Raw genomic sequence first — 14,139 nt, forward strand, 5'->3', positions numbered from 1 at the left:
CTTTCTCAGGATTTTTGGTTTTAGGAATAAGAACAATGTGGGTTTAATGAAACTGGGGGGGAGCTACACCATGGTTAAGAAAATTCAAAACAGTTTGTATAAGAATGGATTTGACAGTAGGCCAAAAATGCTTGTAAAATAAAGGGGGCATACCATCGGGTCCTAGAGCCTTCATAGGGTGCATTTGCTTCAAAGCTTGCTCTACCTCATAAGCTTGGAATTCTTGTAAAAGTCTGGAGTTCATCTTGTCAGTTACTTTGGAATGAATGGCATCAATAAGTTCTGCACTGACAGTCGGTTGAGAGGATGTAAAGAGTTGCTCAAAATACTCCACAAAATTCCTATCGATCACCTCTTCATCCTCTTGCCAAGTGTCATTAGAATCCCTAATTCGGTGAATGGTATTTCGTTGGTGTCTATTGGAAGCCTTGGCATGAAAGAAAGAAGTATTATGATCACCTAGCCTCAACTAGAAATTCCTCGATCTTTGATGACACATATCTTCTTCAACCACCATTAGTTTGTTCAACTCCATCTTCATAGCATGAATCTCCTCCATCCATGCAAGACCATTCCGTCTCCCTTCCAGCCCTTGAAGTTTTTTCTGTAGTGCTGCAATCTTCTTGCCTACGTGACTAAACGTAGTATTGTTCCAGGCAGAGAGTGACCTCCTACATTCCTCCAAACACTGTGTGAACTGGTTTTGAGTATCCATACTCCTTCCTCTCTCCCATGCTTCATTAACCACATCCTTGCATTGTTCGTCTCGTAGCCACATAGATTCAAACCTAAACAATTTTTTTCTTCTAGGCGCTCTCTATCCATTCTGGGGTGTTTTGAGGACCAACATACTATGATCTGACCTTGAGGTAGCCACGTGATATAGCTTGACCCTTGGGAACAACCTCAACCAATCTGAAGATACCAAAGCCCTGTCCAGATGTTCCCTGACCTAGCCGCGTTCCCCCAGTTTCCTACTCCAAGTATAATCCGCTCCAATGTAACCCAGGTCTTAGAGCTTGCAGCAGTTTATCGTTGCCCTGAAGTTGTTCATCTGCCATTTTGGTCGTAATTTACCACCCACCTTCTCCCCTAAGTGTAGTAATTCGTTAAAGTCCCCCATGCAAATCCACGGGATAGAGTATCTTTTTTCTAGCTCCTCCAACAGTTGCCACGATTCCTCCCTTCTACTCATTTCTGGGTGACCATAGAAACCAGTAAACCTCCACTTCCTGTTACCATTATCGTTAGTAACTATAGCGTCAATATGGTGACGAGAAAAATTTTGACCATCCACCTTCGTTGAATTTCTCCATAGAAGTGTCAGACCCCCTCCCCTCCTTACACTAGGCACTACTAGACCTTGTTGCCGATCCATTTTGCTCTTTATTCCTTCCATTTCTGATACTATTAGCTTGGTCTCAATCACAAAGACCAAAATGGAATCTTCCTCCAAAATCACTTTCTGGAGGGTTTTAATTGTGCAGGGGTTCCCAAGCCCCTAACAGTTCCAGCATACAGCACTCGTTGCTCCTGGTGGTGCTGTCCCGCAACCACCGCCGATCCTAGTTGTTGTGCCATGAGTTTACTAAGTACCAAAACTTCCTTGTCTATCTTCTATTTCTTCCCCACGTCCTCTTCTAGAACTATTTCTTTCAATGGTGAGTGTATTTTTCTTTTCAGCCCTCCCTCATTGTCCTCTGTCACTTCCACCATATCATGAACTACCTCCTCCCCATGCTCATGTTCACGTACATCTTGCATGGAGTTTTCCTTACCCGCCACTTTTCGTCCTTGTTTTTTCTTTCTTTGAGTAGTGCCCGTCACCTCTCTTGCTCTAGTCCCACCTGATAGCTTTTTGGGATATGATCATATAGAAAATAGGTTGTGAGCTGGACTTAAGTCTTGGCCCACGTTATTATTATGAGAATAGGGTGGCTCTAAGGCCAAACCAATTTTCCTTAAGCCCAGTACATGTGTAAGCCCACCATTAAGGCCCATCATCGTTTCATGCTCTGTACCTTTCCTATTTGAATTAATATAATCCACCTTCTTCGTCGTATTATTTGCAAGATCTGAGATTGCCTCTGTTAATGGAGTAACTGCTAGATTCGGAGTAACAGCTGTGATAGCGGCATCAATCTCTCTTAATTGCTTATCGAAATTCGCGATAGTTAGATTACGCAAAATTTTCACTGCCCCAAGTGGATGCAGCTGTTCTGAATTTTTGATTTTAGGCCTGGTGGGTTCCACGTCAGCAGTCACGTGATCCTGTTGTTGGGCAACCGTCCTCTTCTCCGATCCACAGCTCATCGAACCCAACTCCTCATCATCTTCACCCATCCGTTTTGGTTCAGCGATACTTTTATTTGACGCAGTGACCAATTGCAGCCTTTGGAGGCGATCTTGAGTCACACACATCCACGGGCCATATTACTTCTCCTGTCGCAGAGTTTCTTTGCTGCGTAACCACTATAGGCAATCACGCTTGTCATGGTCCATCATCCCACACCAATAGAAAAATATTGGTAATCTCTCATATTTGAAATCGACCCACGTCGCTGTTGATTCCCCAATGCGAACTCGTCATCCTCGGCATAACGGCTGTTTTAAATCCACCGCCACCTGTATTCTAAGGTATCTTCCCAGGAAAAATCCTTTCTCATCCATGTCGACCTTCTCTACATCCCCTAGTATTCCCCTTATTCGTAAGCTAGCTTCCTTTGTTTGGTACATAGTGGGAAGCCCATGAATCTGTACCCAAAATAATGCTCTGTTAAAAGCCAACTTGTTTATTGTTTCCCCCACCCCTAGTTTAGGGAGAACCACCAAGTATTTGTCGAACGACTAGGGGTTGAGCAAGAGGACTCTATCAAGATCTTTTGCATCCTCGAAACGGAATAGCACCTTGTTACCGCCCATGTCGCTGACCTTTAAGTTCTTCTCGGTTCGCCATGCAGCCTTCAGCACCTTTGACATTGACTCTAGACTCACCCTTCTTTTTGTGCAAAATTTTCCAGCCAACACATGCCCTGCTTTCGTCATTGGTGGTGTCAGGTCCACCTCGCTTTCCTCTTTATCAGAATAACCGTAGCCCAGCACACTTGTTTGCAATGTCATCCATGGTACTCGTGTTATGAGTAGCCCAGAGAAACTATTTTCTACTGTCCAAGATGGAGAGATATGTTTGCCTTGCAGCAAGCCCCACTTTTCACCTCTAGGGTATTGTAGATGACCCAGAGGGAAAACTGTTGTTAGCTATTTCACAGATTAAGGAAAGTATCTACATTTTTAAACTCATCATTCATTGGCTCTGGAGAAGAGTCTTCAAATACAATAACACGAGGAAAAAATTCTATAGTAACAGTTACATCATAACCTTCAATAGTAAATGAGTAAATTAATATTATGGGCTCCATTATAACAAATAATGAGGAAAACTTAGTGTGAGATGAAGGGAGAGAGAGAGAGATTCCAGCTAGCGCAGCAAGATCATTATGGTGCCAAGGTATGCTCATGGATATAGTATAAGTAGTGAGTAATGAGGGACATTTCAGGTAGTATGAGTAGTGAGAGAGAGTGTTTAGTAAAGTTGCTGGGACTTTTTGCTGGGGACAGGTAAAAGTTTATAAGTAGAGATGTGAGGAGTATTTGTGAGCTATTGGCTGAAGAGCTTAGTTTCTGGGTTTGAAACTAAGAACTCAGAGACTCATAACCTCACTAAGAGTTTTTAGAGAATGAAGGAGAAGATAATAGAGAAGTTTTCAGAGAGTTCTTCTGGATTGGTGTCCTTAGTGTGTGTTGGAGTGTTGATGGGGAGCTTTTATTTATAGTTGAGTTTTAGGGCGTGATTAGCAAATAATCTCTATTAAATTAGCCTCAAGCTTCAGAAAATCCTTAGAGAATCATTCCTAGGATTTGGACCAAGAGTGGTAAGCTCAGCTTTTAGAATGTTCTTGCTGTTTTGGATAATAACAGCTGGGGTTCTGATTTGGTATTAAACACAGATTTATCCTCAACTAATGGGATTAAGGTATATGTTAGGCTAATGATCTTGGTTTTGCTACTACTAGAATCAGAGCTCCCTAGGGCAGATTGCATCACCCTAAGCTAGGTGTCAATCTTGGAGCCCTTTGCTTGGAACTCTGTTGGGGATCCCTTTGGTGCCCTCCAAACCACATTTTCCTAAGTTTTCCCATTTAGGTTCATGTGCTTAGTCCATGAACCAGAAAGTACATGTTTTTGGCAAGATAATTTGCTATTTTCAAGTTGTTGCAGGAGCTTTCATGGTTTGGTTATGGCTACCCTTAGCCCTTGATTGAATGGGTTGGAGAAGAGAAGGGAGATAGCTAGCTGAAGCTTCCCAGCTTTATGTCATGTCACCTCAGCTTTGTGTCACATGAGAAATTATGGAAATTAGCTTGGCAAGGAAAAGTTTAACCCCTGCTGGACACGTGTCCTCTTTTGATCTGATTGGGCAAGTTGGAACGGATGACAATGGGCTCTAACTGTCACGTTGTGCTAAAACTTGGTTGGTCAGCTCACGTGAGCTTTAGCTGCTGGGATTTGTATGTGAGTTGGGCAGGGTCAGCTGGGCCTTGTAATTGAGCTTCTTTGGGCTTGGTTATCCCTACAAAATGAAGAGTTTTTCCATGAGTGATATACATGGGCTTTTGCCAAAATAATATTGAGCTTTAGGAATAGTTGTCAAAATAATATTGGGTTTTTAGGAATAGTTGCCAAAATAATATTCGGCTTTTAGAAATAGTTGCTAAAATAATATTGGGCTCTATGGATAGTTGCCAAAATAGTATTTGGGCTTTATAAAATAGGTGCCAAAATAGTATTTGGGCATTGTAAAGTAGGTGCCAAAATAGTATTTGGGCTTTGTAAAATAGTTTGAGATTTTGTAAAAATATTGCCTTGTAGCAACGGATTTAGTAAGAGTGCCGTGTAGCAACGGGCTTTGGGAGTGCCGTGTAGCAACGGGCTTTGGACGTGCCGTGTAGCAACGGGTTTTGTAAAGGTGCCATGTAGTAACGTGCTTTAGAGGTATCGTGTAACAACGGGCTTTGTTAGAGTGTTGTGTAGCAATGGGCTTTAGAGATGCCACGTAGCAACGGGCTTTGTAGAGAGTTTTTGATAGGCCAAAAATGTATTACCCATTGTGATGAATTAATTGATAAATTACCCAAATTGATTAATTAATCAAATTGACTTGCAATGTACATGGTAGCACAAACAAATCACTAACTAAAAATAAAATGCAGCGGAAAATAAAGTTGACAAGGTGATTTGTTTTTGAATGGGGAGAACCTCTAAGGCAAAAACCCCATTGGGTGATTTTAAGGTCACCACTTCTGAGAATTCACTATTATCACAATAAGCGGTTATAAGTAAAGGAATCCCAGTGCCTTATACCAACCTACAGTTGAACCCTTACCCCAATACCCAATTGGACTTTTTCTGTAGTGACAATCTTTAATTTCAATGAACGACTCCCAATACGTGACTAACCAATAGATGTGCGAATCCCAGTACGCGACTTAATCATCAACTTGAGAAGGATGTTGGCTACAAAGTTCTTCAGTTCATCACATGATGAAGATCATGAAGTTGCTTGGTCACAGAACCCTACGGTGTACAAACACAGCAACTTCTTCAAGATGAATTAGGGCAAACTAGGTTTTCGGCCACAATTTGCATGAATTGCTTCACACTTGTGCAATTGTGCTCTCTGTGACGGTCTTTAAAATAATTATTATATATGTTTAGGGTTATGAAAAAAGAAAGCCCAAACACATACTCACAGACTGGAATGGAGTTAGAACTGAAAATCTGATTTTCATAATTCTCGATAGATACCTTATCTGTTGAGCAACTGTCGAGCTTCAGGCTTAGACAGTCTTTTAAATCTCAATCGATACTAGCTATCGAGCTTGAAAAACCTGCACTTCATTACTTAATTCTTGAATAGACTTGCATGACTTTAACACTTGAACTTGAAACCTTGTTCCTTGAAGTATTAAACACATCGTAGATCTACCCAAATACAAGTAAAGTGCGTTTTGTCAAAGGATTAGCCAATACATGATGACATATGTTCTTAACACGAATCACATATGTTCTAACAATCTCCCCATTTGGCAATCCGTGACAAAACCACAACAAACAAATGAACATATGAGAGAATTCATAAATCACTCAACTCATACTCACTTGTTGAATATAATAAAATCTATCCTAACACAAACTCTTGAAAAACTTTGCAAGAAGAGAGTTCATAGTAAGGAAGACTTTGACAACCTATATTTCTGAAACACTTTAAACAAAACTCATCAAGGCATCTTAGTGTGAGACAGAAAATAAAAGATTGCATACAATTAATAAGAAGCATGTGTATAAAGAGAGAAAAGAAACAACACATGAAGAGATAGGTGAAAGAACTGTAATAACAACCTCAAATGTATATATATCATCAATAAGTACAAGGTTTGCTATCATAAAGTGGTCACAAGACCAAAGGTACATGAACAATGTATCTAAAATAGAAAGAGAAGAAAAAGATACATAAGTCCTCACTACATCCCTCAAAATATAGACATTCCCTTTAATAGAAGTCACCTAAACTAACTCTCCCCCTATGTATATGACTACACCCATCCCAGAACTACTCTCTTTTTTTGTCACGAGTGACAAAGGGTATGTAACTCAAGCAGCCATCTTAGTATCATTGGAAGAGCTAGCACCATCGCCCTCATTAGCATCATCACTACCAGAGCCATCATCACTCTCATCCTCTGAAGTTGGTGGAGATGGAAAAGAGTAAGTAGTGAAACCCCCCATGGCAACCTGTCGTTGTGCAATATGACCAACACAGGTGTTCACTTGACATAACTTATCACTGAGAGTGTCAAGGCGAGTATCCATGCACACAAGCTATGCCATGATGTCCTTAAGAGTCACCCCACCAGCAGAAGAAGAAGGAGTGGAGGTGGATGGAGTTGAAGAAGCCAGAGGAATCACCGTCCTGGTTTGCCTTGGTCGAAGCTACGCCTCGCTCCATTTAACGGTAGCAGCGTTTATAGCACATATGACAGAAAAGTGGTTCGATGCGGGATAAGTGACAGAAAAATGGCGAATGATTCGCGTGATAGTCAAAGGAAAAATGAGCTTATTATGGGTTGCCGTATCCCTATAGACATATATGAGGGATAGAATAAAGTGAGAGGGGAAGTTAATAGAAATATGTTGTAAGAGGAAAAACAAAAATTGAGCACAGGGCTCTATGATAGAGTTATAGTGAGACAGAGGATGTAGAACAAAAGTCATCACCATATTAAGAAATCTCAGACTTTTAGCAAAAGCCGAGCAACGGGTGTTTTGTCTATCACCCCAAGAAGAACGTTGCTTACAAAATAAATACATGAGGGGCCTTCCCAGGCTGGTCCCAGTTTTCCTTTGGATGAGTCCTTTGTTGCCTGTGATATCTTCCTGAGGACGAGGTCTCCTGTGTTGAACCTTCTTACTTTGACTTTTTCTGTCGTAGTATTTGGCCATTTCTTCCTTGTGTTTGGCCATTCGCTTCATGGCTCCTTTCTGACTTCATCAATTAGATCTAAGTTGCTGTTAAGATCCTACTGGTTCTTCTGACCTTCATAAGTTTTGACTTGGAGGCTCGTCAGTCCCACTTCCACTAGTATGACGGCTTCAGTGCCAAATGTCAGTCTGAATGGCGTTTCTCCTGTTGGAACTCTTGTGGTCATCCTATATGCCCAAAGGACATTTGGTAGTTCTTCAGACTATGCCCCCTTTGCCCCCTCAAGCTGAGTTTTGATAATTTTGAGCAGGCTTCTGTTTGTCACTTTTGTTTGACCATTAGCTTAAGGGTGTCTTGAAGAAGAGTAGTGGTTCTTGATTCCTAAGTCTCGGCAAAATTTTTGAAATTTGGGATTGTCAAACTACTTTCTATTGTCCGATATTATGATGTGTAGGACTCCAAACCAGTTAATGATGTTCTTCCACACAAAGTTGGTGATTTTAGCCTCTGTTATCGTTGCTACTAGTTCTGCTTCTACCCATTTCGTGAAGTAATCAATTGCAACAATTAGAAATCTGAGTTGCTTCTTCCCTAAAGGGAGTGGGCCCATAATGTCAATTCCCCATTGGGCGAGGGCCATGGTGAGGATATGGGTGTCATCGTCTCTCCTGGTCACGTCTAGACATTTGCAAAGCGTTGACCCTTATCGCATGCTCTGACGAGATCGTGTGTGTCCTTCTGTAAAGTCGACCAGTAGTATCCTGCTCTGAGTGCTTTTCCTGCTAAAGACCTTGCTCTAGCATGATTTCCACAAATTCCTTTGTGTATCTCGCGGAGCATATAATCTACTTCTTCTAAGTCAGCACATCTTAAGTATGGGAGTGAACAACCTTGTTTGTACAGTATATCGTCAATAATGACGAAGTGGGCTGCTCTGATCTGTATCTTCCTTGCTTCTGTTTTATCTTCTGGGAGCCATCCTTCTTTCAAATAACGGAAGATGGGAGTCATCTACTTGTCTTGTTCTTTTATCTTTAGAATCTGCTCACCTTCTGTACTTGGTTGCCCCTTATCTCTATACATGATTCGGAGAGCGCATTATAGTCATCTGATGAGGCCAATCTTGCTAGGAATTCAATTTCTGCATTTTTGGCTTAAGGGATTTGCACAAAGTCTAGGCTGTTAAAGTGCTGCGAGAGTTATTGGACGATCTTCAGGTACTTTTGCATTCTCTCTTCTTTGGCTTCATAGTCTCCCTTCGCCTGTCCAATTATGAGCTGAGAATCAGCTTGGATGATAAGATTCTTTGCTCTGAGAGCTTTTGCTAGACTTAATCCTGTTAGCAATGCTTCATACGCAACCTCATTATTCGTTGTTGAGAATTGTAGTCTAATTGCATACTTCAATATTTCTTTTTTAGGAGATATGAGCATATAAGCACTACTCTTGCCCCTCCTACTTTCTTCGTTTCATATCCATCTGTTTGGACCCTCTATGTTTCCATGGGGAGTTCTTCTTCCTTGTAAGGGTAGGTGAATTCTGCGATGAAGTCTGCCAGTACTTGGGCTTTGATTGCTGTTCGAGGCCGATATTCGATATCTAATTGGCCCAGTTCAACTGTCCATTGAATGAGTCATCTTGCTGCATCTATCTTGTTCATCATTTTTCTTATTGGTTGACCTGTCATGACAATGATGGAGTATGCTTGGAAGTAAGGATGGAGTTTCCTGGAAATGACCACCAATGCAAAAGCTATCTTTTCCATCCTTGGGTAATTTGCCTCTACTCCCTGGAATGCTGAATTGGTTTAGTAGACTGGCTTCTGGACATTTTTTTCTTCTCTGATCAGTACCGAACTTACTGCGGTGTTATACACTGCTAAATAGAGGTATAGATTTTCTCCCATCACCGAGGGACTTAGCAATGGTGGCTTCGTCAAGTACTCTTTTAATTTTGCAAGGGCTTCTTCACATTCGTCAGTTCACTAAGAATGGCATGCACTTGTCATTTGCCCTGGAGAAGAATTTGTTTAGAGTTGTGACCTTTCCTGTCAAGCTCTAAACCACCTTCATTGTTTTTGGTGATTTGACCTCAATTATTGCATTTACTTTGTCTGGATTTGCCTTTATGCCTCATTGGGACACCATGAATCCCAAGAATTTCCCCGAAGCAACAGCAAAAACAGACTTTGCAGGGTTTAATTTCATATTGTACTTACGTAGTGTGCTGAAGGTTTCTTTCAGATCGTCCAAATGGTTGGCTTCATCCCTGCTTTTCACCAGCATATTTTCTACATATACTTTCACATTCCTTCCAATTTGGTGAGAGAACATGCGGTTCACCAATCTTTGATATGTGGCTCCTGCGTTCTTCAATACAAAAGGCATAACTTTGTAGCAATACAACCCTTGGCTGGTGTCGAATGAGGTCTTCTCTTGATCTTCTTCGTCCATGAGGATCTGGTTGTATCCATAAAATGCGTCCATGAAACTTAAGAGCTTGTGTCCAGCAGTTGAGTCTACCAGTTGATCAATCCTTCGCAAGGGGAAGCTATCCTTTGGGTAGGCTTTGTTTAGGTCTGTGAAATCAACGCACATCCTTCATTTGCCATTGCTCTTTTTTATCATTACCACGTTTGCTAGTCAATCTGGGTAGAAGACTTCCTTGATGATACCAACTTCTAGTAGCTTCTCTACTTCTTCAGTTACTGCTTTGTTGCGCTTTGGTGTAAATATTATCTGCTTTTGCTGTACAGGTTTGCACTTTGGGTTGACGTTGAGACGATGTTGTATGATCTTCCTATCAATTCCAGGCATATTCTTATGTTTCCAGGTGAAAACATCTTGGTTTTCCTTCAAGAGGGAAATCATCTTCTCTTTCTTCAGAGTCGGGAGTGCTGATCCTATCTTTAATACCTTTCTTGTCAAGCTCTAAACCACCTTCACTATTTTTGGTGATTTGACCTCAATTATTGCATTTACTTTTTTTGGAGTTGCCTTTATGCCTTGTTGGGACACCATGAATCCCAAGAATGTTCCTGAAGCAACAGTAAAAAACACACTTTGTGGGGTTTAATTTCATATTGTACTTACGTAGTGTGCTGAAGGTTTCTTTCAGATCGTCCAAATGGTTGGCTTCGTCCTTACTTTCACTAGCATATCGTCTACGTATACTTCCACATTCCTTCCAATTTGATGAGAGAACAAACGGTTCACCAATCTTTAGTATGTGGCTCCTACGTTCTTCAATCCAAAAGGCATAACTTTGTAGCAGTACAACCCTTGGTTGGTGATGAACGAGGTATTTTCTTGATCTTCTTCGTCCATGAGGATCTGGTTGTATCCAGAAAATGCAACCATGAAACTTAAGAGCTAGTGTCCAGCAGTTGAGTCTACCAGTTAATCAATCCTTGGCAAGGGAAAACTATCCTTTAGGCAGACTTTGTTCAAGTTTATGAAATCAACGCACATCCTCCATTTGCCATTGGTCTTTTTTACCATTACCACGTTTGCTAGTCAATCTAGGTAGAAGACTTCCCTAATGAAACCAGCTTCTAGTAGCTTCTCTACTTCTTCAGTTACTGCTTTGTTGTGCTCTAGTGTAAATATTCTCTGCTTCTGCTGTACAGGTTTGCACTCTAGGTTGACATTGGGACGATGTTGTATGATCTTCCTATCAATTCCAAGCATATCCTCATGTTTCCAGGTGAAAACATCTTGGTTTGCCCTTAAGAGGGAAATCATCTTCTCTTTCTTCAGAGTTGGGAATGCTAATCCTATCTTTAATACCTTTGACGAATCTCCTAGGGTGACCTCAACTTCTTGTGGTGTTTCTGATGGTTCGAAGATGGGCTCTGGTTCATTGATCACCTATGTGTGGTTCTCCCCAGATGTTAAGGCAGCTTGGTAGCACTCTCTTGCCGAAACTTGATCTCCTCTGATTTCTCATATCTTATGGGCTATTGGAAATTTCACCTTCAAGTAATATTTTGGCGTTGCTGCTCTTAGCCTGTTGAGTGCAGGTCTTCCTAAGATGATATTGTATGTTGAAGGGCAGCCAACTATGAGAAAATCAATTTCCTTGGTGATTAGTGCTTGGTAAGTGCTTGCAATCATGATTAGAGTGACGATGCCCCTAGGGATGATTCTATCCCCAGTGAAGCTCACCAGAGGAGAGGTGAAATGCTTGATTCTTCTCTTGTCCAGTTTCATTTGCTAAAACACAGGTAAGTATATGATATCTGCTGAGCTTCCATTGTCAATAAGTACCCGGTGGATGTTGAATTCTTCTACTCTGACCATGATTACCAATGGATCGTCATGGGGTTGTTTAATGCCGCAGCTGTCTCTCTTTGAGAAGACGATATCAGGTTCGTCATTCCTTGGCATCTTCACTGGAGGGAGTCATGAATGGACACTATTTATTTCTTTCTCATTGGCTTTTTTCAAGGACTTTAGTATTTCGCCAGCCATCAATCCTCCTAAGATCGTCTTTATCTCTCCTGTAGGAGGTTTGCTATCTCTTGCTTCTCGATCTTTGTCTTTATCGCCCTTCCATTGGTATCTGTAGGGCTTCGCTTTCCTAACATACTTCTGTAACTTCCCTTGCCTGATTAAAGTCTCCACCTGGTCTTTCAAATGTCTACACTCGTCGGTGCAATGCTCGTGGTCCTGGTGGAATCTACATTACTCGTTTTTGTCTTTTCTTTTTGCTGGAGCATTGATTGGCTTCGGTCATTGCAGGGAGGGATTTTCCTTTATCTACATCAAGACTTGCTCAATTGGCATTATTAAAGGAGTGAAGTTAGTGAGCTTTGGCCTCCTAACTGAAAGTTCCTTCTTTTTTCTTGTGGTCTGCCCAACACTTCGTGTCTCCTTCTTCTTATCGCGATTGCTGCTTGTTCCTTTCTCTCTCTTCCTTTTTCCTTTCATTTCTTTTGCAAGCACCGCGTCTTCTGCATTTATGTACTTCTGAGCTTTTCAAAGCAATTTCGCGACCATTTTTGGTGGGATTTTGGTGATTAAGAAGTAAAATCCTCGAGTAGCAACCCTGCTTGGAAAGTTGTTAGGATTACTTGATCTTTAGCTTCGTCTACTTGCATTAGTTTCTTATTGAATCGGGTTGTGTACTGTCTTAGTGATTCTCCTTCTGCCTGTTGAATGTTGAGAAGATGAATGGTTGGCTTCTTGTGTCTTTGCCCCCCAATGAAATGATGAAAAAAACTTTTGCTGAGTTGTTCAAAATTTGCAATAGTTCCTGGGGGTATCTTGCTAAACCATACTCTGACTACTCATTTCAGTGTCGTTAGGAATGCCCTATACATCACCTTTGTCTGGGGTCATCTACAATAGCATCAATGTCTTGAATGATTCAATGTGATCCAAGGGATCCTTGGTTCCGTCATATGATTCCAGCTGTGGGAGACGGAATTTCGGTGGGAGGGGACGATTTAGTACTTCAGTGGTGAATTATGAGTCTGTCTTTCGAATCATCCCATCCAAATTTTCCCCACATTTATCCTTCATGGCACTTCTTAATTCATCCATCTCCTTTCTCATGTTGCGAAGCTCATTTTCTATCCTGAAGGAATCTTCCCCTGAGGTTCCGTCTTGCCTGTTGGCTTGGGAGTTTGATTCTTATTCATTGTTGTGCCCTTCAAGTCTTCTGAGTTGTTCTTCTTCATTTTGGTTTTCAACTGTTCGCTGACGTTCTGCATTTTGGGATTCCATTGTCTTTTGCAACTCTTCATTCTGGCGAGTCAGCTCTTCCACATTACTTAGGAGGGCTTGAATTTATTGCTGTTGCACAGCTTTTGTCTCTATCTTGTACTTAAGGAACTCTTTTGTCATTAGGAAAGATGGTTTGAATGATTAGCATTTCCCACAGACAATGCCAAATTGATGATGCAAAAAATCAGCAGTTGAGCTCTTCGTCGTAGTGGATGGACGAAGTTGTGGTTGGGGTTGTCTCTGTTGGAGGAAAACCTGCAAAATGAACTGGGTGGAAAAGTAACACGTCAATGTGGCGTTAGCCAAACCACCTCCGATGCTTAAGTCAGTAAGGGAGAAAGATTTTAGAGAGAATTGACTGGAGAGTGATTTTCGTAGAGCATTTTTGTGTACGTTTAACTTCTGTTGCCTTCTCTTTTTATAGTTGTGTGCCTCATTAATGGGTAATGAATTGCTGTATTTATGCTCAACGACTAGTGCGTTACAAAATCTTTGTCTGAAGTTTACAGCTCACTCTGTGAGCGTTACTCCGTCCGTTATACTTTGTCATCAAGGAGCGTAATAAATGCATAACGTCTTCTCTTGGTTAATGACGATCATAAATTTCTAACTCATCAACATGCATAGCTCAAATCAAATGACGTGTTTATGCCCTTCTTTGATTAAAAGAAGAAGAAGCTTATTACAAGATAAAAGAAGCGACGTCATTGTCATCATTTAGAAGATAGGAATCCTATTTAATACTCCCTCCGTCCTAGTTTGTTTATCTTCTATTCCATTTTGGGATGTCCCAAAATGTTGTCCTATTTCTAAAAATAAAATTAATTAATTTACTAATATTCCTATTATACTCCTACTTTATTTTCAAAA

General features: G+C 41.0%; 2 protein-coding genes across 2 annotated transcripts; both read right to left on the bottom strand.

The window, feature by feature from the left end:
- Positions 1 to 8,218: 8,218 nt before the first annotated feature.
- On the bottom strand, positions 8,219 to 8,551 carry LOC142635226 (uncharacterized). Its single transcript, XM_075809422.1, has one exon. The coding sequence runs from the start codon at positions 8,549 to 8,551 to the stop codon at positions 8,219 to 8,221; it is 333 nt and encodes a 110-aa protein (XP_075665537.1).
- A 2,504-nt stretch (positions 8,552 to 11,055) lies between these two features.
- LOC142635227 (uncharacterized) lies at positions 11,056 to 11,751 on the bottom strand. The gene is made up of 2 exons (XM_075809423.1): positions 11,515 to 11,751; positions 11,056 to 11,409 (listed from the first exon to the last, which is right to left on the bottom strand). Exons 1-2 carry the CDS (start codon positions 11,749 to 11,751, stop codon positions 11,056 to 11,058), a joined length of 591 nt encoding a protein of 196 aa, XP_075665538.1.
- Positions 11,752 to 14,139: the final 2,388 nt, after the last annotated feature.

This window comes from Castanea sativa, chromosome 5, assembly GCF_040712315.1.
Source record: "Castanea sativa cultivar Marrone di Chiusa Pesio chromosome 5, ASM4071231v1".
Taxonomy (NCBI): Eukaryota; Viridiplantae; Streptophyta; class Magnoliopsida; order Fagales; family Fagaceae; genus Castanea; species Castanea sativa.

Excerpts from the sequence above, each read along its gene's own strand:
- LOC142635227 (XM_075809423.1), bottom strand. The coding sequence starts at position 11,751 with ATGAAACTGGACAAGAGAAGAATCAAGCATTTCACCTCTCCTCTGGTG. Across the intron at positions 11,410-11,514 it reads CGCCAAAATATTACTTGAAG|GTGATCAATGAACCAGAGCC; the intron begins GTGAAATTTCCA and ends AACCACACATAG.
- LOC142635226 (XM_075809422.1), bottom strand. The coding sequence starts at position 8,551 with ATGACTCCCATCTTCCGTTATTTGAAAGAAGGATGGCTCCCAGAAGAT.